This window comes from Bos indicus, chromosome 3 (assembly GCF_029378745.1).
Source record: "Bos indicus isolate NIAB-ARS_2022 breed Sahiwal x Tharparkar chromosome 3, NIAB-ARS_B.indTharparkar_mat_pri_1.0, whole genome shotgun sequence".
Taxonomy (NCBI): Eukaryota; Metazoa; Chordata; class Mammalia; order Artiodactyla; family Bovidae; genus Bos; species Bos indicus.
The window spans coordinates 99,178,984-99,205,247 of NC_091762.1; the positions used below are offsets into that span (position 1 = coordinate 99,178,984).

General features: G+C 40.7%; 2 protein-coding genes across 4 annotated transcripts in view; one reads left to right on the forward strand and one right to left on the reverse strand.

Moving 5' to 3' along the window:
* CMPK1 (cytidine/uridine monophosphate kinase 1) overlaps nucleotides 1-3,811 on the reverse strand; it is a 36,291-nt gene extending 32,480 nt beyond the window's left edge. The window contains exon 1 of one of the 2 annotated variants that reach the window (XM_019957516.2): nucleotides 3,554-3,811. In XM_019957516.2, coding sequence (XP_019813075.1) covers nucleotides 3,554-3,724 — 171 coding nt within the window. In that variant the 5' untranslated portion in view covers nucleotides 3,725-3,811. Of the gene's footprint in view, nucleotides 1-1,732; nucleotides 1,940-3,553 lie in introns of those variants that run through there. The other variant, XM_070786583.1, reaches the window with a different exon arrangement.
* A 12,408-nt stretch (nucleotides 3,812-16,219) lies between these two features.
* Nucleotides 16,220-26,264, forward strand: part of STIL (STIL centriolar assembly protein) — a 54,017-nt gene continuing 43,972 nt past the window's right edge. Inside the window, exons 1-4 of one of the 2 annotated variants that reach the window (XM_070786584.1) lie at nucleotides 16,220-16,403; nucleotides 19,653-19,739; nucleotides 23,259-23,366; nucleotides 25,670-25,782. In XM_070786584.1, coding sequence (XP_070642685.1) covers nucleotides 19,696-19,739; nucleotides 23,259-23,366; nucleotides 25,670-25,782 — 265 coding nt within the window. In that variant the 5' untranslated portion in view covers nucleotides 16,220-16,403; nucleotides 19,653-19,695. The remainder of the gene's footprint in view (nucleotides 16,404-19,652; nucleotides 19,740-23,258; nucleotides 23,367-25,669; nucleotides 25,783-26,264) is intronic. The other variant, XM_070786585.1, reaches the window with a different exon arrangement.

The following is a 26,264-nucleotide window of genomic DNA, read 5'->3' on the forward strand; positions in this document are numbered from 1 at the left end:
ATGTAGAGATAATGTTTAATCCAGTGGAGTAATATGGGTATCATTAGCTTGGGTGTGGACACTTAAAAGTCACATCATGAGTCAGAAACAAAATATTTAAATGCTTTCAAATACATCAATCATAAACCAATTTTTAAAAGTAATACTACAGTGTACTTTGAAGTAAAAATAACCAATCTCATAAATTCAGAACAGGAACTCTAAAATAGAGGTAAAAAATTATTTGTATCTACTTATACCAGATATTTTATCTCATTTTATATTCACAAATGCCATACCAGATAGGTATTATTTCTCCCTTTTACAGAGGAACCAAGCTAAAAGTAACAATTTCTCTGGGACTAAAGCGATAGCAAATGGAATAGTTAGGGTTATAGTCTGAACCTACATTTGTTTTAATTCTAGTAAATGGCTCATCAGAATTCAAGAAAATATTTGCAAACAAAGTAACAAGGGATTAATCTCCTAAATATACAAATAGCTCATGCAGCTCAATATAAAAAAAAAAAACAACAAAAATTCCAATCAAAAAATGGGTAGAAGATCTAAACAGACATTTCTCCAAAGAAAACATCAGATGGCTGAAAGGCATCACTACATCATCACAAACTGTTAGAGAAATGGAAATCAAAGCTACTATGAGGTGTCGCCTCACACCAGTCAGAATGGCCATCAATAAATCTACAAACAATAAATGCTGGAGACGGTGTGGAGAAAAGGGAATCCTCCTTCATTGTTGGTGAAATGTAATCTGGCACAGCCACTATGGAGAACAGCACGGAAGCTCCTTAAAAAACTAAAAATAAAGCTACCATATGATCCAGCAATCCCACTCCTGGGCATATCTGGAGAGAACCATCATTCAGAAACACATGCACCTCAACGTTTACTGCAGCACTATTTACAATCACCAGGATATGGAAATAAACTAACCATTCACAGAGGAATGGATGAAAAAGATGTGATACATATATACAATGCAGTATTAATCCACCATAATAAAGAAGGAAACAGTGTCATTTGCCACAACATGAATGGACCTAAAAACTGTCACACTGAGTGAAGGAAGTCAGAGAAAAATGAGAATCATATAATATCACTTACATGTGGAATCCAAAAAATTTGGTACAAAACAGAGAGTCACAGATATAGAAAACAAACTTACCAATGGGGAAGGAAATGAGGGAGGGATAAATTGAGATATTAGGATTGACATACACACACTACTGTGTATAGAATGCTTCCCTGGTAGCTCAGCTGGTAAAGAATCCACTTACAATGCAGAAGACCCTGGTTCGATTCCTGGATCAGGAAGATACCCTAGAGAAGGGAGGGATAGGCTACCCACTCCAGTATTCTTGGGCTTCCCTGGTGGCTCAGACAGTAAAGAATCAGCCTGCAATGTGGGAGACCTGGGTTGGGAAGATCCCCTGGAGGAGAGCATGGCAACCCACTCCAGTATTCTTGCCTGGAGAATCCCCATGGACAGAGGAGCCTGGTGGGCTATGGTCCATGGGGTCCCAAAGAGTCAGACAGGACTGAGCAACTAAGCTAGACACTAACGTATATAGAACAGATAACCGAAAGGGACATACTGTATACTATAGGAAACTCTACTCAATACTCTGTGATGATCTGTATGGGAAAAGAATCTTTAAATAGGTGGATATATGTATCAGTTCAGTTGCTCAGTCGTGTCTGACTCTTTGTGACTCCATGGACTGCAGCATACCAGGCCTCCGTGTCCATCACCAACTCCCGAAGCCTCCTCAAACTCATGACCATCGTGTCGGTGATGCCATCCAACCATCTCATCCTCTGTCGTCCCCTTCTCCTGCCTTCAATCTTTCCCAGCATCAGGGTCTTTTCCAGTGAGTCAGTTCTTCACATCAGGTGGCCAAATATTGGAGTTTCAGCTTCAGGATCAGTCCTTCATGTAAAACTGACTCACATTGCTCTATACCTGAAACTGTCACAACACTGTAAATCAACTATACTCCAGGAAAAATTAAAACAAAAACAAACAAAAATAAAGTCTTTTCTCCTTCCCCTATCATGCCATTTACATGTGAGTTATTTCATACATACAACAAAAACTTGAAATAAATTGTCATGTCTTTTAAAAAGTGAAAAGAACCAACAAAAATAAGGAGAAACTTTTTTTTATCTATTTCTTGGTTGATTTAGTTCCACTTATATTTCTACAACTGATCAACAATTATCAATACAGCTATAAAACACACAATGAAGATATTTATGTTACCATCTGACTATTTCTGGATGCTCTTTAGAGAATAAAATATAGTACAGGAGTGGGTTGTATGAACCTGAGAGAGGAGTAAAATCCCAAAGCTAATAAAAGCCATGAGTTTGAGCAAGCTCGGGCAGTTGGTGATGGACAGGGAAGCCCCGCGTGCTGCAGTCCATGGATACGACTGAGCAACTGAACCGAATTGAATAAAAGCCATTTCCTGGAACAGAGGAGGGAATAATTTTAGAAGTTCTGGGTCAAAATCTTTTGGTCTGAGTTTCACAAGAATTCTCTGGTGTTTTACAGCACGACTGGTCCCCTCTTCTGTTTCTAGATATCTCTTGTCTTCCTCCTCTCCCAAACATTCCCCGGATTCTCCAGTAAGTCTTTCACCCACACTGCAGCTAACCACATATCTATTCGAAAATTGTTAACGGAATTGAACCGGTAACCTTATCACACTTTGGGGGGGAGGGGGAGAATAACACCATTTTAGAGTTGGGAGGCATTTCACATTGAGTTTAAATCTGCGTGCACAGCCTCTACTATTCTAGTGGGGACAACGGAGACTCGGAGAGAGGAAGTGACCTGGCCACAGACTAGGCGTGAGTTGGCAGCTGGGCCAGAGGTTGAAGTTTCATCTCATACTCCACGCTTTTCCAACCTCACGAAAGCGGGTTGGGCTTTAGGGCTGGGTACTAGCCATGACGGGTTTAGAAAAAGCAATCAGCAGATCCCAGAACACCTAAAGCCCTGTCGCCCGGGCTCCTTTCTAGAGTAAAGACCAGTATAGTTACCTGTTTAGAGTTCAGAGGGCCTGTGGGAAGGGGAGGGCTGAAAAAACCGGTCTCTCCTGAGGCAGCTGTGGGCACACCCCGACCTCTAACCCAAATCGACACAGCTGCCGCCTCCACCCGCCCCACAACCAGTGGTACTCCGACCTTCTACGCGCTCGGGGTCCATGGAAGCGGACCCTCCTGGGATCCCTCTCCCAGCCCACTCTCGAGACGAACTTGGCCCCCAAAATGTAAGGGAAGAGGGGTGCAGGAACAAAGCAACCCCAAGCGATCCCCTTCCTTTCTGGGCGCCCCCGGGGCGGGCGGACGTGGACTACCAGTCCCGACATGCAGCGCGCCAGCGGACCCTCGACCACCGCCAAGTCCGCGGTGCATCGGCCGCCGGGACTCGTAGTCTGCGGTTCGGGGGTGGGGTGGGGGGTGGCGCGGCCAGCCACGCGCGGCGGGACGGGCCAGCCCGGTGTCCGGTCAAGCCCAGGGAGCCTGCTGGCTGCCCGGGCCTCACCTCAACGATGCGGGCGCACTGGGTCCCCTTGCCGGCGCCGGGACCGCCAAGAACGAACACGACCTGCGGCTTCATGAAGCGATGCGGGAAGAGGAAAAGTGGCCGGCCGGTCAGCAGCGGAAAGCTAAGGCCTAGGACGTGCAGCAGCCGGCGGCCGCAGCGGTTAAGCATGCACCGCGGCTGTGTTGGACGCTGAGAGAGCTGACAGCAGCCGGGCCGGCGTTGGCGCGGGGCGGGGCGCGGAGAAGGGGGCGGGCCGAGCCGGCTCCTGCCGCGGCCCCGCCGCCTTAGCTGCCGAGGCGTCCGCCCTGCAGACGGAAGGGGCGGGGCTTCCGCTGCTCTTTCGTTGGCCGCGCCCGAGTCCTCCCCGCCCCTCTGAGGGCTCATTCATTCGTTCTGTCCGCGGGTGTTGAGCCAGCTAGTGTAGGGCCTGTGCTGGCGCCTGGCACATGGCCTACGGGAGAGCACGATCCATTGTATCTGCTCTCAAGTTTAAATTCCAGAGGGTAGGCAGCCGACCTGAACAAATCAACACGAATAAATAAATGCAAATAGCAATATTGGCTTTGAAGGAACCAAACGGAGGAATAACAAGAGATGAATGTAATTTGGCTATGGTAGTCAGACTTCTGAAGAGATGATATATAAGCCAAGACGTAAGGATAGGAAAGAGCAAAGCTAGGCAAACACTGAGACAGAGGGTCCCACAAAGAGAAAAAAGGCTAGTTTTTGCAAAACCCCTAAGACTTGAAACTGAGAGCACTTGAAAGGCCCATACGATCAGTGCTCTGTGAAACGAGGGAGGGAATGAAAGGTGGTAGAGTTTGGCTGATGACCGGTCAGTCAGGCCCTTTGGTTAAGGAAAGGAGTTTGAATTATATGCTAATTGCAGTGGGAAGTCCTTCTAACTATAACTCCATTTCCCTGCCCCTTGCATTAGGAAACATTTTCGAGAAGAAAAAGAGTTCAGTGAATGAGTCTTAGTGAATAGACCTTTAAATGTTGGAGAGAGGAGGAGGAACCCAAGAAGGCAGAGCCAGAAAGGTAAGAAGAAAACCAGAATAGGTTGTTCCAGCAAAGAGAGTGTATGGGGTGGGATTGTGGTGGTGTAGTAGTCAACACTGTGTTAAACACAAATGAGTACAGATAAAACAGCATTTGGCAACAGGGGGACTTACAAAGAGTTCTGCCCGAAGCAAGTCATACATTATATCTAATTTGAAGCCTGATTGAAAATGGAGTGGATAGGAGATGAGTAAATGAAAATAATAGAGAAAATAAGGGTCAAGACAAAGTTTATTTAGGATGGGTTATAGCAGCCATGCTGTCTAATATGGTAGCCCTTACCCACATATGGGTATTTAAATTAATTACATTAAAAATAATTAAAAATTCAGTTCTTCAGTTGTAATAACAACATTTTAACAGCTCAGTAATCACATGTGTTTGTTTAGTGGAAATTGTATTGAACAGCATACATACCAACCCTGTCATCACAAAAAGTTCTGCTGGTTAATGCTATACTCAAGCTCATGCTTAAGGGGTTAGGAATGATTTGAAAGAAAGAGAGGTAACCCCTTGAGGAGAAAAATCAGATGAGCAAGTCCAAAGGACTTGGACACATCTAAGACACCTGGAGGACCTTAGATGACTTGAAAGTCCTAGATAGGAAGATGTTCATTTGTAACAGGAATAACAAGAAGAGTAGAGTTCAGGAAGATTTGAAGGTAGGAAGGGTTCCTGTCTGATAACTTTCTTTTTCTTGTAATGAAAGGGCAATATTACCTGAGGGGAAGGGGAAGGGACTAGGATATCTGAGGAGAGAAAAGGTATGAAATAGACATCTTTGATAGTATAAAGTGTGTTTTTCTAAAGAAAACTAATCAGTAGGACTTCTGGGAAGTATTAAAAGCTCATTTGGTTTTTGAGATCATGGATTTAAAATCATTAAAGACATTAGACTATTCAGGCACAGGCAGAGAGAAGGGCAGGCAAACAGTTGGGCTAATCCAGGATTGGGGTTTTGCTAGGCAAGTAAAACAGAAAGAGAGAAGACTAAGGGAATGTTTGCAAAAGAATGTTTATGATGGTTTATGCAGAATCAAGGACCTTCCTGGTAGCTCAGATGGTGAAGAATCCACCTACAATGCAGGAGACCCCTAATCAATTCCTGGGTCTCGAAATTCCCCTGGAGAAGTGATAGGCTACCCACTCCAGTAATTCTTACCTGGAGAATCCCCATGGACCCAGGAGCCTGGCAGGCTACAGTCCATGGGGTTGTAAAGAGTTGGATACGACTGAGCGACTGAGCCAGCACAGCACATGCAGAATCAAAATCAGGCAGAAAAGCAAATGGTGGCATGTGAGGGCTAACAATGGAGAAGTGGACAGGAACCAGGGAAGATATTAGAAGTACTGATGTCAAAGAATGGTGGCAGTGGAGTACTTGAGCACATGAGCTGGTGATCTGAGTGGAATGTTTGGAACTGAAGTATCAAAGGTTGTGAGTTTCTGCTGCTGATGATATCTGGGATGAGCCCATGGGAGTGGAAGACTGAAGCAGATACACACCCTGTTATTAGAATTGAGAGGCCAGGGTGTTCAATTTATCATCCAGGTAGAAGTTTAAGTGAGATAGTACTGGCTTGAAGAGAGGGACTACAAGAGTGAAATTAAGTTCTTGAGGGCAGAGTGCCAGGAAGGGATACAGACAGGAGGGGAGGATGGTGGCACAGCCTTATCTGGCTACCACCACTCTCTTTCTCCCTGTACAACCCTTTTCCTCTTCCCTCACACACTATTTTCGGCCTCTTTTCATCTTTTCCCCCATCTTGTCCACTTTTTTTTTTTTACTTATTTCCAATCCTCCTCCCCTTCTTTTCCCATTTCTGACTTCCCTTCCTTCTCCCTATCTACTTCTCTTTTCCATTTCTTCTCTCCACCCTCTTTCTTTGCCTCTCTAATCCCTTCTCCCTTCAGTCCCTTGTTTTTCCCTTGTTTATTGAGCCCTATCATAGTTACTATTGTATTGATTTAATGACATAGATGTTACTATTATACTCATTTTGCAAATGAAACCAAAGCCAAAAGTTGTCTGAAGACAGCTGGCCAGTAAGCAGCAGGAGCTGGAATTCAGCTGGATGTTTTCATTGTTGTTGCTATAGAGTCAGCATTATCTCCTTTAAAAGCAGAGAACATCAAGGCTGAAAGGAATGGTAGAGTTGTTAAGTCCAAAGTCTTCATGTTACCATATGGTGCCAGGTAACAAAGTACATTCCTGGTCCAAGATCTTTTCCCACTTAGTACAGTAAATATTAGGACTCAAGGAGGATTAATAGGCAAGGACATCTGACTTAGAATAGGGAGACCTAAGTTTTAGTCTCTTTGCTACCAATAAATCACTGTAACCTTAGGAAACTCCTGCTAATCTTGGAACTTCAGTTTTTCATCTTCCAACTAGGAAATGGAGAGAAGGGTGAAATGAAAGCATTGGTATAGATGACCTCACACCATCCTACTGTGTTTAGTTTTTTGATGAGAAGAAGGACAGTTATCCAATTGCTGCTACTGTGCCTCTTGAAGGTACGTCCTGGTACTTAGCATAGGGATCTGCGAACTTTTTCTGTAAAAAGCCAGACAATAAATATTTTAGGTCTTGGGTGGCTTAGCATCTCCATTCAGCTACACAACTTTGCCATTATAGTAAAAAGCAGCCTCAGATCATACATAAACAAATGAACGTGATAATGTTCCAAAAAACTTTTTTTATGGATACTGAAATTTGAATTTGCACCTGCCTCAAAATGTTATTCTCTCATTTTTTAAATCCACTTAAAAATGTAAAAACCACTGCTAGGGTGTAAGTCTATACCAAAACAGGTGCCCACAGGCTATAGTTGCTGCCCTCTGGCCTGGCAGAATGCCTGGTGGTAAAAGTCCAATTCAAGCTCAGAGGAAGTCTCCCAATCTTCCACCTGCCAGGGAGGAGGATGTAGGATATATGTCAGCTGGAAATGAGAATGACTGGTCATATTATTATGAGGTGGTAGGAGTACAAAAAAAGGCCATATTGAAGCAAATGTGCCTCTTTTCTTTTGGGCATGACTTTTCTCTATCTCATCTGGTATAATTGCCAGAGCTGAAAGATGTTACAGGGATGGGATCTGTGGAAAAGGGTCTAGGAGGCTATTCTTTGGTTTTTGATGAAGGCCTTGTGCCCTTTTTACATAAATTAGGAAAGAGACAAAAAGATAATCATTCTAGCTCCCATGATAGAGACCACCAGAACTAAGGATTCCACATAGGAAGGAGTCTGGGTGCAAAACTTCATTGTATACTTATAGCAATTTGTAGTAACTTTTCTTTGACTCCCTGGAGAATTTGACTACAAGGGCTCAGTACTTAGTATCTTGCACTGTGCCCATCTCCTGCCAACCATGTTAGGCAACTAAGGAAAATTAACTAAAGAAGAAAGATATTAAAAAAATGAAACCTAGATACCCATCTCTACCAAGGGTTTTCCAGAAAGATCAGGGCTAAGCAGAAAACAACGTATTATTTGTTGTCTCTTTGGGCCTACTCTGGTTATCTTTTGCTATATAACAAACCTTAATGGATTACAAGGAATGTTTGGTATGGGAACCCTGCCCCCAGCCCAAATATCACACACTTTTGGTGACCAGAGTGTTCAGTGTGAGTAGTGCTGTGGGTAGAGAGGAGACACATGGAAGAGGTTTTCCAAAACACCTGTTTATTACACCAGGTGGTCCCATGGAGCCAAGCCAAGGAGGCAAGCATTCATAAAAGACACTGTGCTACTCTGATGCTCGAACATTTAACCTGTCTGCTTGTCCACAGTGAAAGGTCTAATTCTTGGCACCTTAGTCCTGAATTTGTCCCCAAAGAATTCATTTTGCTTTAGCCTTATATCAGTGCTCTTAATCTGTGGAGGTGGCAGAGATTCAGTGAGTTCCCCCTCGATGCAAACAATCAGACCCCCAATAGGAATGTGCCAATGAGTATATATTGAATAAATGGCTATCACCTAATAGGAGCTATTCTCTACCTAAATCCATAGATTGAATCCATAGATTAAATACATTCGATTAATATCTATTGAATATCCACTATGTGCCAAGCATTTCACTCTATTACTTAGTTTTGGGATGACATTCAAACTTTTCAATAATTAATACAATCAGAATATTTGTTGCGATTTCTGTGCCAGGATTTGCTATGCCGGCATCAGTCCTCTAGTTGTGGGATCATGAGGAAGTCCTAGGTGTCCCAAGTTCTCAGGGAAGTAGCTATATCCAACTCACATGGAAATAATTCACTTTTAACCACCAACACAATATTACCAGTTGTGTGTTGGCTGAATATTGGCCTTGCCTTATAAAATACACATAATGAAGTTAGTGCTGTCATTTTGCAGATGGAAAAAGAGCCAGGAAGTGGAAGTACTTTATTTAAAGACACAGAGGCAGTTAGCTAGCAAAGTCAAATTCAAACTTAGAATGTACAGCTTCAAAATATGCATTCATCCTATACAGTACTGAACCTTTAGGAGGTAAAAAGTTCCATAGGCACAAAATCCATTCAAAGTCAGTTCTGTAACAGATGTGAAGACTGATCTCGAAAGATGTAAAAATAAGAGCTATCCTCAAAACTCACTCCTACCCATATGTGTTTATTTATCAAGTACATTAAGTCTTTGGAACATATATTCAGTATGTGCATACTATTACCAGAGTATAGCTGTGTTCATAGGGAACTCTCAAGGGTCTTAAGAAGTAGGGCCTTTTCACCACTTATGTCCTATTTATCATACTTGCACTTTAAATATCTGTTCCATACTTTGATTTTTCCATTTTTGACAACATCTGTTTGACGTGCTATTCATTTTTCAGGATTCAGCTCAGATTTTACCTCCTTTGGGAAGCGCTGTCTAAATTCCCAAGACTGGGTTAGGTGCCCCTCTTTTGTGTTTCTACACCCACTACCACCACCCGGCCCACACTTACTCCATCCCATGTTTACTTCTGTTGTAGCACTGTGGTGTACTGTGTATCCACACACTTGGTTTAGAGCTCCTTGAAGGCAGAGACTATGTCTGATGATTCTATACAACATAACAAATGTGTTACTGTTACAACGTGATTTACTCTCTTAAGGAAACTCCAAGGTTCTTGGAAGATTTAGAGTATGTAACTTGGCTCCTGCCACTCAAGTTCTATCTACAATGGTCTTTGACAACTGCTGCCCTGTAATTCCTTTCTTGAGTATAGCTAGGAACTGGTTTCTAGGATCAGTTTGGGTGATGGAGCAAAGACAGGGCAGGTGTGTGGGTGGCACAGGTGGGTAGGTGGCAGGCCATATGCTTTGCCCTGAGGCCTTCATAGCCATCTATTACATTGTGATCTATTTCCTGGAGGGATGCTTAGCCCATTACATAACCTGATGCTTAATGGAGGTTCTAAAAGGAAGACTCGGTGTTATTCAGATTTGCACTTATTGCTGTAATGTTTTATCAAAGTACCTTTTATCAAAGATTCTGAGAGCACTGGTTAAAAGAAACATGATTTTTTAAAAGCTGATGTGCCAAATGTGGCAACAGACAATTCACCTACCCTCCTGGGAGTGATGCTGTCAGCTGAGCTCAGTCTGCATACTGCAGAATGGCAGGCTAACCAGTGAAGGGAAATGATGGTCTTCAGCAGGTCTTCCAGCGTTTTTTGCCTATTACAACTTTGCAAGCCTAGGTAGTTTGCTTATACCCACAGTTTCTTTGCCTGCAAAATCAGGATGATGGTTAAAAAAAAAATCAGCTGAGCCATTATTTACAGAGAATTTGCCAATATGTTATTTGATCTTTCTTGTCTTTATTCCAAAACACTTCAAGCTTTCAAAAAATAAGTAAAATGAGTCAACATGACTTGACACATTGTTATTATTACCTCTCCCAAGAGGTTTGAGTCTCAAAGAAATTCTACATAAATTGACAGATTAACAATCCTCCTTAAAAATATGATGTTCCTTAAAAGCAAAGCTGTAGTCATTTTCTAAAAGCACCAGTCCAGCTTAGCTTAGAAGTGTAAATAGAGACAGGGAAAGTTGGGTGTTTTGTAAATAAGGGCAGAACTGGTAACTGATTCCAGCTTCCCTGTTCCTGGTGATAACAATAGCTCTTTAATTCCCATGACGAGCCTGTTAGCAGGCACATCAGGGTTTATAACACTGAACATTTACCAGGTCTAATCTTAAAGACCATGTCATATGTTCAGGGACTGTAAGGGAATAGGAAAAATGAAAACAATTGTTATGTTAGAATGTAGAACTTTGGATTAATTTTTCCCTTTACATTTTTTTTTAAATTTATAGTGTTGTTTGTGCAACAACTTTAAAAAACACATTTTTAAAAAAGCATGACATACTGGAAATGATTCTCTGTGAAGCAAATTAAAGCTCTTAAAATTTGAAAAATAAGACTGATAGCTTTTCTGTGTAGGGGCCAGTAACCGTAGCAATTCCATGGTGTCCTGAAATGACATAAAACAGGTGGATCAGTGGTAAAGAATCTGCCTGCCAAGTAGGAGATACTTGTTTGATCCCTCGGTCAGGAAGATCCCTGGGAGAAGGAAATGGCAGCCTACTCCAGCATTCTTGCCTGGGGAATCCCTTGGACAGAGGAGCCTGGCAGGCTACAGTCCATGGAGTTGCAAAGACTTGGACGTGACTTAGCCACTAAACAGCAGCAGCAGCCTATATAAACAAGGATCAAAGAATACCACGGTATGTATTCAGTCTATCTAATAGGCTGCAATCTAACAATAATTCATATTTGCTTTGGATAATTACCTCTTATTACACGCCCCTATAAAATTGGGCTTTCCTTGTTCTTTGCTTAAGAACACATCCTTCCAATCCCCCATGCCATTTAGCACAAAGCTTAATTTGTAGTAGATCCTTGGTAGAGCATCTGTAGATTTGAGTTCACTAAGCTTATTCTCTAATTTAACAAATTACTCCTTTCATCTTTATGTATGTACAGCAATGTGTTGCTTATTTATTAACACTGTCAGTTGTTAGTACAGCTGGTACACTTAATATATATAGGTAGTCTTTTAATTAATTTTCACACTATTATGATTTAACTCTTTTTTATGATGATGTACAATATGCAAAAAAGGAAAATCAATCTTAAAGAGTTTAAATGACAGAACTGGGGCCAGATGCCCAGGGTCAATGCTTGTTACATTGTATCATATTCTAAAAAATTTTTAATACCTAAGGAATAAGCCCTTTGGATTCCTCCAGCTTGTCCTAAATAGGAAGCTGAATCATTCCAATTCAAAAATGAAGTCAGTAATTACTTGTAATTCAGTTTTAAGAATATCTACTCTATCCATCAGAGAAGGCAATGGCACTCCACTTCAGTACTCTTGCCTGGAAACTCCCATGGACAGAGGAGCCTGGTAGGCTGCAGTCCATGGGGTCTCGAAGAGTTGGACATGACTGAGCGACTTCACTTTCACTTTTCACTTTCATGCATTGGAGAAGGAAATGGCAACCCACTCCAGTGTTCTTGCCTGGAGAATCCCAGGGACAGGGGAGCCTGGTGGGCTGCCGTCTATGGGGTCACACAGAGTCGGACACGACTGAAGCAACTTAGCAGCAGCAGCAGCAGCAGCAGCAGCAGCACTCTAGCCATAGCATTTTTTTTAATCCATAGCATTGAATGTATATCCTGCTTAGAAGTCCAGTGGTAATAAAATGTTTAATTGAAGTCTGAGTTATTATATCATGAGAAATGCTGGGCTGGAAGAAGCACAAGCTGGAATCAAGATTGCCAGGAGAAATATCAATAACCTCAGATACGCAGATGAAGAGGCAGAAAGTGAAGAGGAACTAAAAAGCCTCTTGATGAAAGTGAAAGAGGAGAGTGAAAAAGTTGGCTTAAAACTCAACATTCAGAAAACAAAGATCATGGCATCTGGTCCCATCACTTCATGGGAAATAGATAGGGAAACAGTGGAAACAGTGTCAGACTTTGTTTTTTTGGGCTCCAAAATCACTGCAGATGGTGACTGCAGCCATGAAATTAAAAGACGCTTAGTCCTTGGAAGGAAAGTTATGACCAACCTAGATAGCATATTGAAAAGCAGAGACATTACTTTGCCAACAAAAGTCCGTCTAGTCAAGGCTATGGTTTTTCCAGTGGTCACGTATGGATGTGAGTTGGACTGTGAAGAAGGCTGAGCACTGAAGAATTGATGCTTTTGAACTGTGGTGTTGGAGAAGACTCTTGAGAGTCCCTTGGACTGCAAGGAGATCCAATCAGTCCATTCTGAAGGAGATCAGCCCTGGGATTTCTTTGGAAGGAATGATGCTAAAGCTGAAACTCCAGTACTTTGACCACCTCATGCGAAGAGTTGACTCATTGGAAAAGACTCTGATGCTGGAAGGGATTAGGGGCAGGAGGAGAAGAGGACAACAGAGGATGAGATGTCTGGATGGCATCACTGACTCGATGGATGTGAGTCTGGGTGAACTCCAGGAGTTGGTGATAGACAGGGAGGCCTGGCGTGCTGCAATTCATGGGGTCGCAAAGAGTTGGACACGACTGAGTGACTGAACTGAACTGAGTTATTATTAAGCATATAAGAAGGCATTTATTTATTGCTGTTGTTCAAAAAATTAGCATATACTTCAATTCTCCTCTTGCCCATTCCTTTCTTAGTTTTTTTTTTTTTTTTTGATAGGTAAGAAGTGGATTTGTTTAGAGAGAAACACACTCCACAGAATGTAAGCCATCACAAAGGGCGAGTGTGGCGGCCCCTTTCTTCTTTTTAAACAGACTTTATTTCTAAGAACAGTTTTAGATTAACAGGAAACTTGAGAATATAGTACAGATTCTCATTACCCACCCTGAGAGTCCCCTGTTATTAACAGGTCATATTTAATATGGTACATGTGTTATAGTTACCTATCCAGTATTGGTCACTATTATTACTTAAGGTCCAGAATTTATTTACATTTTCTTAGTTTTCAACCTGGTCTGCTTTTTCTCTTTCATGATTCCAGTCTTGATACCGCATTACATTTAGTTATCTCTTTAGGCTCCTCTTAGTTAGTTTCTCAGACTTTCCTTGTTTTGATAACCTTGAGTTTTGAGAAGTACAGGTCAGACATTTATTAGGGTTCCTCACTGTTGAAATTTGTATGATGTTTTTCTCAAGATAAGTTTGGATTTATAGGTTATTGGAAGGAAGACCACACAGGTAAAGTGCCATTTTCATCATACCATATCAAGTATATACAATATCAGCATGACTATTAATATTGACCTTGATCACATGGCTTAAATACTAATGGTCAGGTTTCTCCACTGTTAAGTTACTCTTTCCTCCACTCCTTAACATACTGTCCACTTTGGAAAGATGTCACTATGTCCAGCCTACACCTAAGGAATAGGGAGTTGTGTGTTATGCTTGCCCCTTCCTTTTTGTTTAATTCATATCATCTTACGTTTCTCTTTCAGATATTTTAAAGTAGTTCTTAAAAAAAAAACCATAAATCATAAGGAGCCCACACAAAGTTATTTTTTACATCCTAAGTTCAATCTCTAATCAAATTTTGAATCTGCCTTCAAAATATATGCAGAATCCAGTAACCTCTCACCACCTCCATTGCCACCATTCCAGTTCAAGCTGTCAATCTCTCCTTTATGTCATTGCAGCAGCTAACTAGTCTCCTTGCTTCTGCCTTTGCCCCCTACAGTTTATTCTCTATGTGGCAACCATCAGTTCAGTTCAGTTCAGTCGCTCAGTCGTGTCCGACTCTTTGCGACCCCATGAATCCCAGCGCGCCAGGCCTCCCTGTCCATCACCAACTCCCGGAGTTCACCCAGACTCACATCCATCGAGTCAGTGATGCCATCCAGCCATTTCATCCTCTTTCGTCCCCTTCCATAGTGATGCTTTTAAAACCTAAAATCAGATCTTGACAGTCCCCTATTTCAAATCTTCCTTTGGCTTCCTGTAGAACTCAAGACTGTAGCTAAGTCCTTGAAATGCCCCATGATCTACCAACACCTCCTGTCCTTCAACTGTTGACAGTCTTCTAACCCATTTTGCTCAGCACAGACTGGTCTCCTACCCTTCCTTGAAGATGTCAGAAAATGCTCACCCCAGGGCCTTTGCACTTAATGTAAACCATGGCAGCCATCAAAGTGTGTCACTTGGATCTATCTCTAGAAAGAACGTGACAATTAGCAGCAAACAATACACTTGGCTGGCAGCCTCTTGTTGTGGTCTTCCAGATCTGCCTTAACGATGGTGCTTGCTCTTTATGGTAAGTTCCAGGCAATGACTGGGCACAGCAAGGGTTCTGGTCATTTCTGCCTAATGTGGGATTCCTCTCATGGGCAATCTTTGCTGTAGAGTTCTCCACTGGGTCATCCAAGGCTTTGTCAGACATGCATCACTGTCTGAGGCTCTTCCTGCTCATACACCAGATCTGAGGAACTCACCAGCATTTCTCTTAAAATGTGTTCCCTAGATTCTAGGAATTTTTCCAGGAAAGCAGAGATTGACACTGGAGCACATATTTCTTGGCTTGTTTGATACATTTTTCAAGATAGTGTTTTCACTCTCTCAAAAGGGTGGATGCACAGTCATACAAAACAGCCTACAAGTGCAGTTCAGACATTAAGACACTCCCACATTGCTCAGGAAACTAACAAAAGTCTAGAGAAATGTAAGTGACATTTCAAATCTGGACTCTGCACTATCTACCTGTGTGATCTTCTACATGTCCTCCCTTGTTAAATAGGGACAATAATACCTACTTCTGCTATTCAGACAATCGATTAAGATAATGGCGGTGAAGGCGCGATTATCAACACTTGTGAAGATAACTATAAATCATCACACTAATACTAATATCATATGTCATATATACAATACCAATACCATACCTAATACCAATATTCATTATGGAGGGTGGTGGTTTAGTCACTTGTGTCCAACTCTTGCAACCCTATGGACTGTGGACTGCCAGGCTCCTCTGTCCATGGGATTTCCCAGGCAAGACTACTGGAGTAAGTGGCCATTTCCTTCTTCAGGGGATCTTCCCAACCCAGGGACTCCTGCATTGCTGACACATTCCTTACCAACCGAGCCATCAGAGAAGCCCATTCATTGTGAAGGTAAGTATAAATAGCTTACAAATGGCCACGTTCTTTTCGGTTCAAACAGGAAGGAATTAAAATCTTTTATGTTGAGAGGCGAGTATGATTCTTAGGAAAGAAATTGGAAGAAGTCGGAACTTCCCCTCTTTTTGTGCATTTAATCAAGGCGTTTGGTTCGCTTCTAGCCGCCGAGAGTGAACCAGAGAAGCCAGTACTTCCGGCTTCCTCTGCCATCTCATCCGCCCGGCGGGGCTTTTTCATTGCGCGTGCGCAAGTCCCGCCCCACCCCGGAACTTAACCGTTGACGAAATTGAAGTGTTTAAATCCTCCGGAATCTGATCCAGGAGCGCGGGTGGCGCCCTTCTTTCTCCACGGAGGTTTAGGATTGGTCGGCGTCGGACCGGTGCAGGGCGCTGATTGGCTGTTGCACCATAGCGTCGCGGAGACCGGGAGTGTCAAGTCCGGCACCGCCCCTTCTCCCTGATGGGTTGGGCTTCCGACCAGTCAGCAGGCGTGGCGCGGGCTTCGGTTTCGCGAGCTTGTATTTGCCGCCCCGGTTCCCGCGACCCTCAACGTCCCAGAGGCGGGGCGAGTTGGCAGAGGTTCTCCTTGGACTCTGTTCCGGCCCAGCAAACAAACCTCAACTCGGCGGAGATTGCGGTGAGTATTTTTGTGCTTCAGTTCCCCCGGGGGCCTCTGCGAGCCTGGGGGACGAGGGTGGGCAACCCTCTGCTGCCTGTTTTGGGTTCAGCGGACTAGGAGCCTGGACTAATGACGCAAAGGGAATCGGGACGATGAATTCCTTGGGAATCATTTGTACTTAGGTATGTGAACAAAGTTTTCAATCGATAACATGCTATCATATTAATTTTTTACTGTAAAAATGTCTGGACGGAAGCCCAGTATGCTCGGACAGCTACATAGTAATGAGTGATAGTTGCTCAATCTTGCCTGACTCTTTGCAACCCCATTGACTGTAGCCTGCCAGGCTCCTCTGTCCGTGGAATTCTCCAAGCAAGATTGCTGGAGTGGGTTGCCATTTCCTTCTCCAGCTACATAGTAAGGGATCGGTTAACGTTTAAAGTTCGTGGTCGGCTGGAAGTGATTTATAAATAACAAAGCGTGAAAATGCTGTGGGTGTGAACACAGTCGGTAGTAACACCACCATGGTATCTAGGAGACGGTTTCACAGAGGAGTTGATATTCGGATTGGATTGTGAAGGATGATGAGAGTTTACCAGGGCTTTCCCAATAAAAGGGACAGTAGGTGTGCGTGGATACTGCCAGTATCCACTGAATGTGATGTAGGAGTGAAGGGATGTGTGGGATAATAGGATGGGGCCAGGTTCTGAAAGTCCTTTATTCTGCAGAAGAGCCGGAGCTTCCCTGGTGGCTCAGACTGTAAAAAGTCTGCCTGCAAATCAGGAGACCTGGTTCAACCTCAGGGTCAAGGAGGATCCCCTGGAGAAGGGAATGGCAACCCACTCCAGTGTTCTTGCCTGAAGAATTCCATGGACAAAAGAGCCTGGCGGGCTAGTCCATGGGGGTCACAGAGTCGGACACGACTGAGTAATTGGATGGACATTGAAAGAAGACGTAAAGAAAGCTGAATGCTGAAGAATTGATGCTTTTGAATTGTGGTGTTGGAGAAAACTCTTTGAGAGTCCCTTGGACTGTAAGGAGATCCAGCCAGTCCATCCTAAAGGAAATCAGTCCTGAATATTCATTGGAAGGACTGATGTTGAAGCTGAAACTCCAATATTTTGGCCACCTGATGTGAAGAGCTGACTCATTTGAAAAAACCCTGATGCTGAGAAAGATTGAGGGCAGGAGGAGAAGGGGAAGACAGGGGATGAGATGGTTGGATGGCATCACTGACTCAATGGACATGGGTTTGGGTGAACTCCGGGAGTTGGTGATGGACAGGGAGGCCTGGCGTGCTGCAGTTCATGGGGTTGCACAGAGTTGGACAGACTGAATGATTGAACTGAACTGAATTGAAAGAAGAGCCATCAACTCTTTAAGCCAGAGAATAACTTGGTCAGATTTATATAGCAATAATTCCCCGGTGGCTCAAATGGTAAAGAATCTGCCAGCAGTGCAGGAGATCCAGGTTCCATCCCTGGGTCGGGAATGGCTACCCACTCCAGTTTTCTTGCCCGGAGAATTCCATAGACAGAGGAGCCTGGCTGGCTACAGTCCTTAGGGTCACAAAGAGTTGGACACGACTAAGCAACTAATGCTTTTCAACCCTTTTTGACTGAGCACAAAGGCAGCCCTTCTGGTAGCACTGTGGAGACTTTTCAGTAAATCTGGTGAGAGCTAATAAAGTCAGGAACTGAGGCAGTGGAGATGGACAGTTTATATTGGGGAAGAGGGGGAAAGGAGAGATAAGGATGACTTGATGGTTTCCATTTGATACACAACTATGCCATTATCCAGGGAGAATATGTTTTGCTAGGTATAAGTGTTACATGATATTACTTTCACTACATTAGCTTTAATTGCTTGTGTGTTACTATCAATTAACTGTCTCCTATGGGTTTTTTTTTGAAATGAGAAATAATAGGTCAACATTTTTTATTTATCTTAATGCATAAAGGAAGAAGAGACAGATAAGGAGTTTTAAGACTCTTGTTTAATAAAGAAAAACGGCACTTTATTACTTCTGAAAGTTACAACTATCAATCTGAATATTGTTGTCCATGACAACCAAGTAGCATAGAAGGACTTTAAAGTTTAAAACATGCATTCCATAGAAGCTGCATGAAGTCCAGATACCTCTAAGAGGGACATTTTATCAACCTTACAAGGGCACTTTAAATAGGATTTGGTTTTTGTAAATATTTCCAGATTCTGACTTTAACTTAAAAAATTTTCTGAATGACTTCTGCACCAGAATGAATAACTCTCTCCTTCCTTACCTTGCTTTTAAACAATTCTTGTTAGGATTGAAGTAGAATACACAGGGCCTAAAGATTCTAACTCTAAGATTTGATAAAAAAACATAGCAAATAATGAGCTGTGAAGAAAGGACTTTGGGGTCTGTGTTTTGCTTTTATAATATTTAGATGTCGATATCCAATGGGTAGGACTTCCCAGCGGCTCAGTGGTAAAGAATCTGCCTGCAATGCAGGAGACCTAGGGTCTGATTCCTGAGTGGGGAAGATCCCCTGGAGAAGGAAATGGGGACCCACTCCAGTGTTCTTGCCTGGGAAATCTCATGGACAGAGGAGGCTTGTGGGCTAGAGTCTACAGGGTTGCAGAGTCAGACTTGACTTAGTGACTAAACAGCAATAAGAATCCAGTAGGCAATTAGAAATACAGATGTGAAACTTGGAAGAGAGGCAGACAGAGTTTGGTATGTTTGCTTCGGAAGCAATGGGAGTGGATGAGATTGCCCAGAGAATGTATGAGGAGCCAAGAAAAGACCACTGACTTGGCACTAATACAGGTTAGTTTGTGGGTATGCAGTATTTGTCTCCTATCTCCACAAACTTGAAAATTTGTTGACTTTATTATAGACCAAATAAATATCTAGCCCAAATTGTTCCTATTTGCTGTTTTGTGGTTTTCTGACTATTATGAAGCTTTTGGTTAAAGTCTCATGTATTAAATACTACCTGCCCTACCCAGCTCACTAAATTAATACAAGGATCTTGGTGCAGAATCTTAATAAATAGATAGTTGGTGGGATTTGCTGCCTAGAATAAATATTAACATTAATTTATAGGCCAAATACTACAAAGTAGTGATCCGAATTCATAAGCACTTTATCTTATTCATCTATGGATGAAGACACTTCATATAAGTAACCTAATTTTGTCTGTTATTTTGCTAATATGTGGTTAAATCATGTTTCTTTTTATTTTTTGTCACTCATTAGTAATATTCTCTTTATTTCTTTAGGTTCCTGAGCATGTGAAATTGAATAAATCATTCACCAACTATCATGGAGTCTACATATCCTCTTGCAGGGCCCCAGATAAATACCAGGTATAGAAATATTTTTACAGAATGTGCTTTTCATAGTTACTCACATAATTTGGGTTGGAAGAGAGGAGAAAAAAATAATCTTTAGAATCAGGAAAATCTGGGTCCATATCCCAGCTTTACCATTTATTAGGTGGGTGACCATGATTAAGTTATTTAACTTCTCTAAGCTTCAATTTCCTCATCTGTAAATTGGGGACAGTAATCTCTATCAGAAGGTTATTGTGAAGGGTTAAATAAGACTACTAAACTAAAGGGTCTGGGACATTGTAGACATTCAGTAAATCTTAGTCTCATTTCCTCCTTTCCTTATTTTAGTTTCACAGAGGGTCTTTGTATTGATGAAAAATAATACCTGAACTTTTGAGGCTAAAGATCACATACATATTTATTTACATCCTAGACAAATGGGAAAACGGTTGAGTTCCTTCCCTCTTATAAACTCTAATTATTTGATCGGAAAAATTTCACACTGAATGTACCTAAGCCTTTTCCCACTCAGTGTGGTGTGAGGAGGAGGAGCTTGCCACCTGTCTCCTAATTTTCTCAGTCTGTCACTACTTTGAGGAGCAGACAAAATGGCTTGAGTTATTTGGCTCTTTGGATCATTTATTGTTCTTTTTTCCCCCTTGAGAAGAACAATTATTGCTGACATGTAAATTTCTTTTCTTCTAAACTAGAATTGCATCCATGAGTTACCTTTATTCTCTGTGTTATTTTTCTTTGTGCCAGATGTTCTTGATGAAGACAATGGGAAACATGACCCAAAGAGGCTATCATATTCTTTTGCTTAATTTTGGCCCTTCTGTTCTCTCCTGTTGCTACCTCTTACTCTTTGAAACTTTATCAGCCTTTGTTCTTCTCTTTAATTTTATTATTGGGTCAAATCCATTCCTTACATTCTAGGGAAAATAATTCATTTATTGAACTCTGGTTTTCAGTAATCTGTGGGCTTTTAGGGCAGCAGTTTTGAATTATTTTTGTTTACAAACCCCTTTGAATGTCTAATAGCCATGAATTTCATTCCCTAAGGAAAAGTACTTTTATACATACATGCAGAACTTTGCACCCAATTTCAAGGTGTTTTTATCTTTCTTGCCTCTCAAGTCTGTCTCCCTGTATACTTTAGATTAAGGAAAAAATTAATAACAACCAGGTTCTGTGCTAATAGGCACTTTGCATACATTATTTTTATTTAATCCTCACAACAAACCCATGAGGAATGGGTACTATTATTATCCCCCTCTTTTTTTTTTTTTTCAATGAAGAAACTAGCATAGAGATCTTAACCAACCCAAAGTTATACAGTTGGTAACTGGTATAGCCAGTATTTACAGCTGAAATGATTTCTACTGTGCACTATAAAGAAGTAAACCTGAAGTAGTGCAGGTTGGATTTTAAACCTGCACTACTGCTTACAGTGAAAAGAAATGGACTACTTACAACAAAAAGAAATAGCTAACCTTGAGCACTTACTGTAAGCCAGGATTTTTTCTGAGCATTTTATATATATTGACTCATTTAATAAGTATTCACTATAACTCTCCCAGGAGATACTGATATTATTTTGTTTAACAGTTGAAGAAACTCAGGCACAGAGACATTGATTGGATCATGGTCACAGAGCCAGCAAATTTTGAAGCCAGGTTCGAAAATCAAAGACCTAAGCAGCTGATAGCCAGGCTTTGCTTTTAACCCTTAAATCATTCTTCCTCTCTCCAACTGGTAAATAATAAATATATTAGATGTAGAGACATAGATAAATTGACAGTTTGTCACTTAACTACCTTTGTGACTTTGAACAAATTTCTTTTTTTTTTTTTTTTTTTAAATATTTATTCATTTATTTGGCTGCACCAGGTCTTAGTTGCAGCATATGGGATCTAGTTCCCTGACCAGGGATTGAACCTGGGCCTCCTGCATTGGGAGCTGAGAGTCTTAACCACTGGACCAGCAGGGAAGTCCCTAAACAAATTTCTTAATTTCAGATTGTGTCTTTATTTCAAATAAAGAGAGATTAAAAATCCTTATAAAGATTTGCAAGCACATAGCTAAGATCGATGGCATCCCACTCCAGTACTCTTGCCTGGAAAATCCCATAGACGGAGGAGCCTGATAGGCTGCAGTCCATGAGATCACTAAGAGTCAGACACGACTGAGCGACTTCTCTTTGACTTTTCACTTTCATGCATTGCAGAAGGAAATGGCAACCCACTCCAGTGTTTTTGCCTGGAGAATCCCAGGGACGGGGGAGCCTGGTGGGCTGCCGTCTATGGGGTCGCACAGAGTTGGACACGACTAAAGTGACTTAGCAGCAGCTAAGATCGTGGTAGAGCTAGACTGAACCATGGTCTAAAGCATTACATCATTCAGTTTCTAGTAGTACAAGCTTTGAAATCAGCCACACTTAGATACACATTCCAGCTCTGCTACTTAGTTGTTGTATCAAGTTGTAGAAGTTGGAGTTTGTTATCTCTAAAGTGGACAATAAAGTGTCTGAGAAAGTTTTAGTGAGAAATATTGTACATGTAAAGTGCCTAGTAGGATGCCTGGTACATAGCAGATGATCTGTGGATCTGTGATGATCTATGGATCATCATAGTAGATGACTGGGGCCAGTATTTTAGTTGGTGAGTTTTATCAGGTGATACCTGAAAGTAAGATCTAGAACAAGATATTCTTAGTGTGTGATATGATAAATAGTTTTTCAATTCAACTATTTAATAGTCTACCACCATGCAAATGCACTTTTGTACGTAGCTCACTGTCAGAGCTTTCTTGCTTTAATTACATGTGACTTTAGCTGATATTTTCTCCTAGTGCTTTCTTTGCATTATTTTTCTTATTGTAGTTTTCTCAAATTACTCACTTATACAAAATAAAAACTCTGTGATGGTACTCCATATGATTTAACATTGCTTTATGTTGCTTGCATGATCTTTGTTGAGGAATTATTGATGTTTTTCTGATGCTTCGGTAATTAAACATATGTGTGGGACTTCCCTGGAAGTCCAGTGGTTGAGACTCCACTGTAGGAGGCACAGGTTCAATCACTGGTCAGGGAACTAAGATCACGCATGCCATGTGATGCTGCAAAAAGAAAAGACCTCATGTGACAGGGCCTAAAATACCAAGTTTGAAAGCCCTGAAAAGGTTTTGTGTTTTTCATAATTTTTTAAGTGTTACCCTGAAATTAGTTCAGAAAGACAGATATTAATTTAAAATTTAAATTCACGGTTTATATTCATTTTCTGTTACTTAAAGAAGATTTTATAGAATTTATACTCAGTTCTTTTTTAAAAGGCTCATGTGTATATAAATGTATATGTGAATAGGAAAAAAAGGACATAACTTTTGAGTGTTTATTCACTTGATAGTAGAGTTAGAAGAGATTTTTCTTTTACTTTTTAAAAATGTTTTTCAAATCTTCTAAAGTTAAAAAAGTAATCAGAAAAGCCCTGTTATTTAAACTGTTTCTTGTAAGATTTGTCTGTTTCTCATTGTGCTTTGGTTTTTTTTAAGGTTTTCTTCAAGCAGGATGGTGCCTTTCTATTTTCCTCCATCAAAATGTGCACTTTGGAACCCAGTGCCAATTGGAGATTTCATCTACTTACATCTCCGTTACTACAGGTATAAGATGCTTCTATTTTCAAATTAAACCAGTATAAACAGGAATCTAAAGAATATGTAAGGCAGTGGTTACTATGAATAATTATTTTTTTAACGTTTCCATCTAGGCTCCCCTGAGGCAAAATATTCTTTCTACTTCTTCTTAAACCTGTTCCTTATGATTTTGAGAAGTAGTCCTAATTTCACAGTTAAAATATTCTGTAAATCTAAGGTACTAAGTATTATAGGACTTCAAGAAGCAAAATATAATAAAAACTGAGTTTTTCATCATACTTCAGCATGGTATTTGAATAACATTGAGAAAATTGAACTGATTTTGAGTGGATAGACCATTTAAAAGGAATGTAAAATATTAGAGTTATGACCAGGATTGTGAAAGAAAGACATAGAAGCTTAGGCTTCAAGTAATAGAAAATAGAGATCCATTGAAATATTGTATATAAGAGAGTTACTTGTTAAAAGCAGAGTTCTAAGAAGGATAGATCATAGTGGGGAGAGCTTAGAGTCAGCCCTAAGCGGGAGATGCTTTTCTGTAATCTAAGTGATAGATTTATACCATAGTGATTTAAGGTGTTAAACTAGAGCCAGACTTCTGGAGGGTCAGATCCTGATTTACCCTTTCTTATTAAGTGACCTCAGTAAAGTAGCCAAGGATCAGTTTCCTTATTTATAAAATGGGGGGCTTCCCTGGTAGCTCAGTGGATAGGCATCTGCCTGCCAATGCAGGGGACAGGGTTCGATCCCTGATCCGGGAAGATTCGGTATGCCATGGAACAACTAAGCCTGTGCGCTGCAACCACTGAACCCAGGCTCTAGGGCCCGCAAGTCTGTGTGCTGCAGCAACTGCAGCCTGCATGCCTGGAGCCTGTGCTCTGCGACAAAGAGAAGCTGCCGCAGCGAGAAGCCCAGGTACTCCAAGCAGAGTGGTCTCTGCTCACCACAACTAGAGAAAGCCAGTGCAAAAAACAACAAAAACCATTGCAGCCAAAACTAAACTAAAATAAAATGGGACTGTGACACTTGTTTCACAGTACTCTTATAAGTATTAAATGAGACAGGTTTTAAAGCAGCAGTTGGCACAATGCTTGGGCATAAGAGGTAGTCAATAAATGTTAGGTATTATAAGGGTTTAGAGCAGTGTAGCAGCATTGAGACCAAGAGGAAAGGATGAAACAAGGTGTTTTGAAGAAATGTTTTATAGCATTTGGTGATCAACTGAATAGAGGAACTAAAGGAAATTACATGTCAAAAAGTTTTTAAGTTTTAAACTAGTTGGCAGAGAAGGGTGATATCATTGAATATGTAAGGCAATGATTACTATAAATAATTTTTTAAACAATATCTTGTGGAAGTTCCGTTAAATATTTGTTAGACCTGTTGATTCTTTTCTACATGTCTCTTAACCTATGTTTTCTATTGCTATCTTTCTGTGCTACATTTTGGGTATTTCTTTTGTTCTTCAGCTCTCCTAATTTACTCTTTAGATGTGCTACTTATTAGTTGCCGTCTAACCTGTTCATTTAGGTTTTTAAATGTATATACTATACATGCCAAAGGTAATATATAATATATATACATATATATAGTTTATATACATATATAACATGTATATAACATATATATGTGTATGTATATAACGTGTATATAACATGTATATAACATATAGTTATATACATATATAACACATATAGTTTATATATACACATATATAGTTTATAGAATAATAAATTTGGTCTTTTTTAATAGCATCTTGTTTTTAATGTATATACTTGTATATACATTATATATGTATATACATTTATATACTTTTTTTATAGAATAATGTATAGAATTTTTATATAGAAGTTTATAGAATAATAAATTTGGTCTTTTTTAATAGCATCTTGTTCCTTGTTCATATTTTAGAGTCCTTTTGATATTTAAGCATGTGAATTGTATTTACATTTTGTATTCAGCAATGCTGGTAACTGAAGTTCATAGATAATATGTAAACAAATGGATGTGACTATTTCAATCAAAGTTTATTTACAAAAATAGGAGACCTCATAGTTTCTTGATCTCTGCTGTGGTTCATAAAATTAAGCAAATGCCTCAAGAATAACTGTAACCTCAGTGTCTGCTTATTGCAGTTTTGCTTTCCAGGCAGCCCTCCTTACACCTTGCCTTTGACCCTAGGATTTCCCAGCAGTGATCTTTCTGTACATTTTAAAAGATATATATAGTACCTTAGGCAACATTTCACTACAGAAGGATTTTTTAGGTATCAGATCCATCACATTCATAAAAGGCTTGTTATTTTTCAGAAATCCAAGGCTTGTGGTAACTGAAAAGACCATTCGACTTGCTTGTCGTCATGCTAAACAGAATAAAAACAACTTGCCATGCTTTTTACTTGGTTCTCTCACAGTAGATGAAGGTAACATACTTTGAAAAATTATTTTTATGACTATAATAGACTCTGTGTTTACTGCTTCAGCCAATTATTGTAATACACTTTGACCATTTTTTCTTTTTTTGCTGTATACCAATGTTAGGAAGATGAGTTAAAGTTGACACTGCTTATCATAGACGTTGCAGTCTGGTCATGTTGATGAATATATATGCAAGTTATTTTTTTTAAATGCAAGTTTACATATATATATATGTATGGCTGAGTCCCTATGCTATTCACCTGAAACTATCATATTACTTGTTAATCGGCTATACCACAATACAAAATAAAAAGTTAAAAAAAAGTTTTTTTTTTTAATTTAAAATGAGAGTTTAATGTACTGTTAGTATGAACAAAATGCTTTCCTATAATCTGGGCTTGCTTGGTTGATTTCACATTTCATAATTGGCGTTCTAAATAATAACTGCTGGGCTTCCCTAGTGGCTCAGTGGTAAAGAACCCACCTG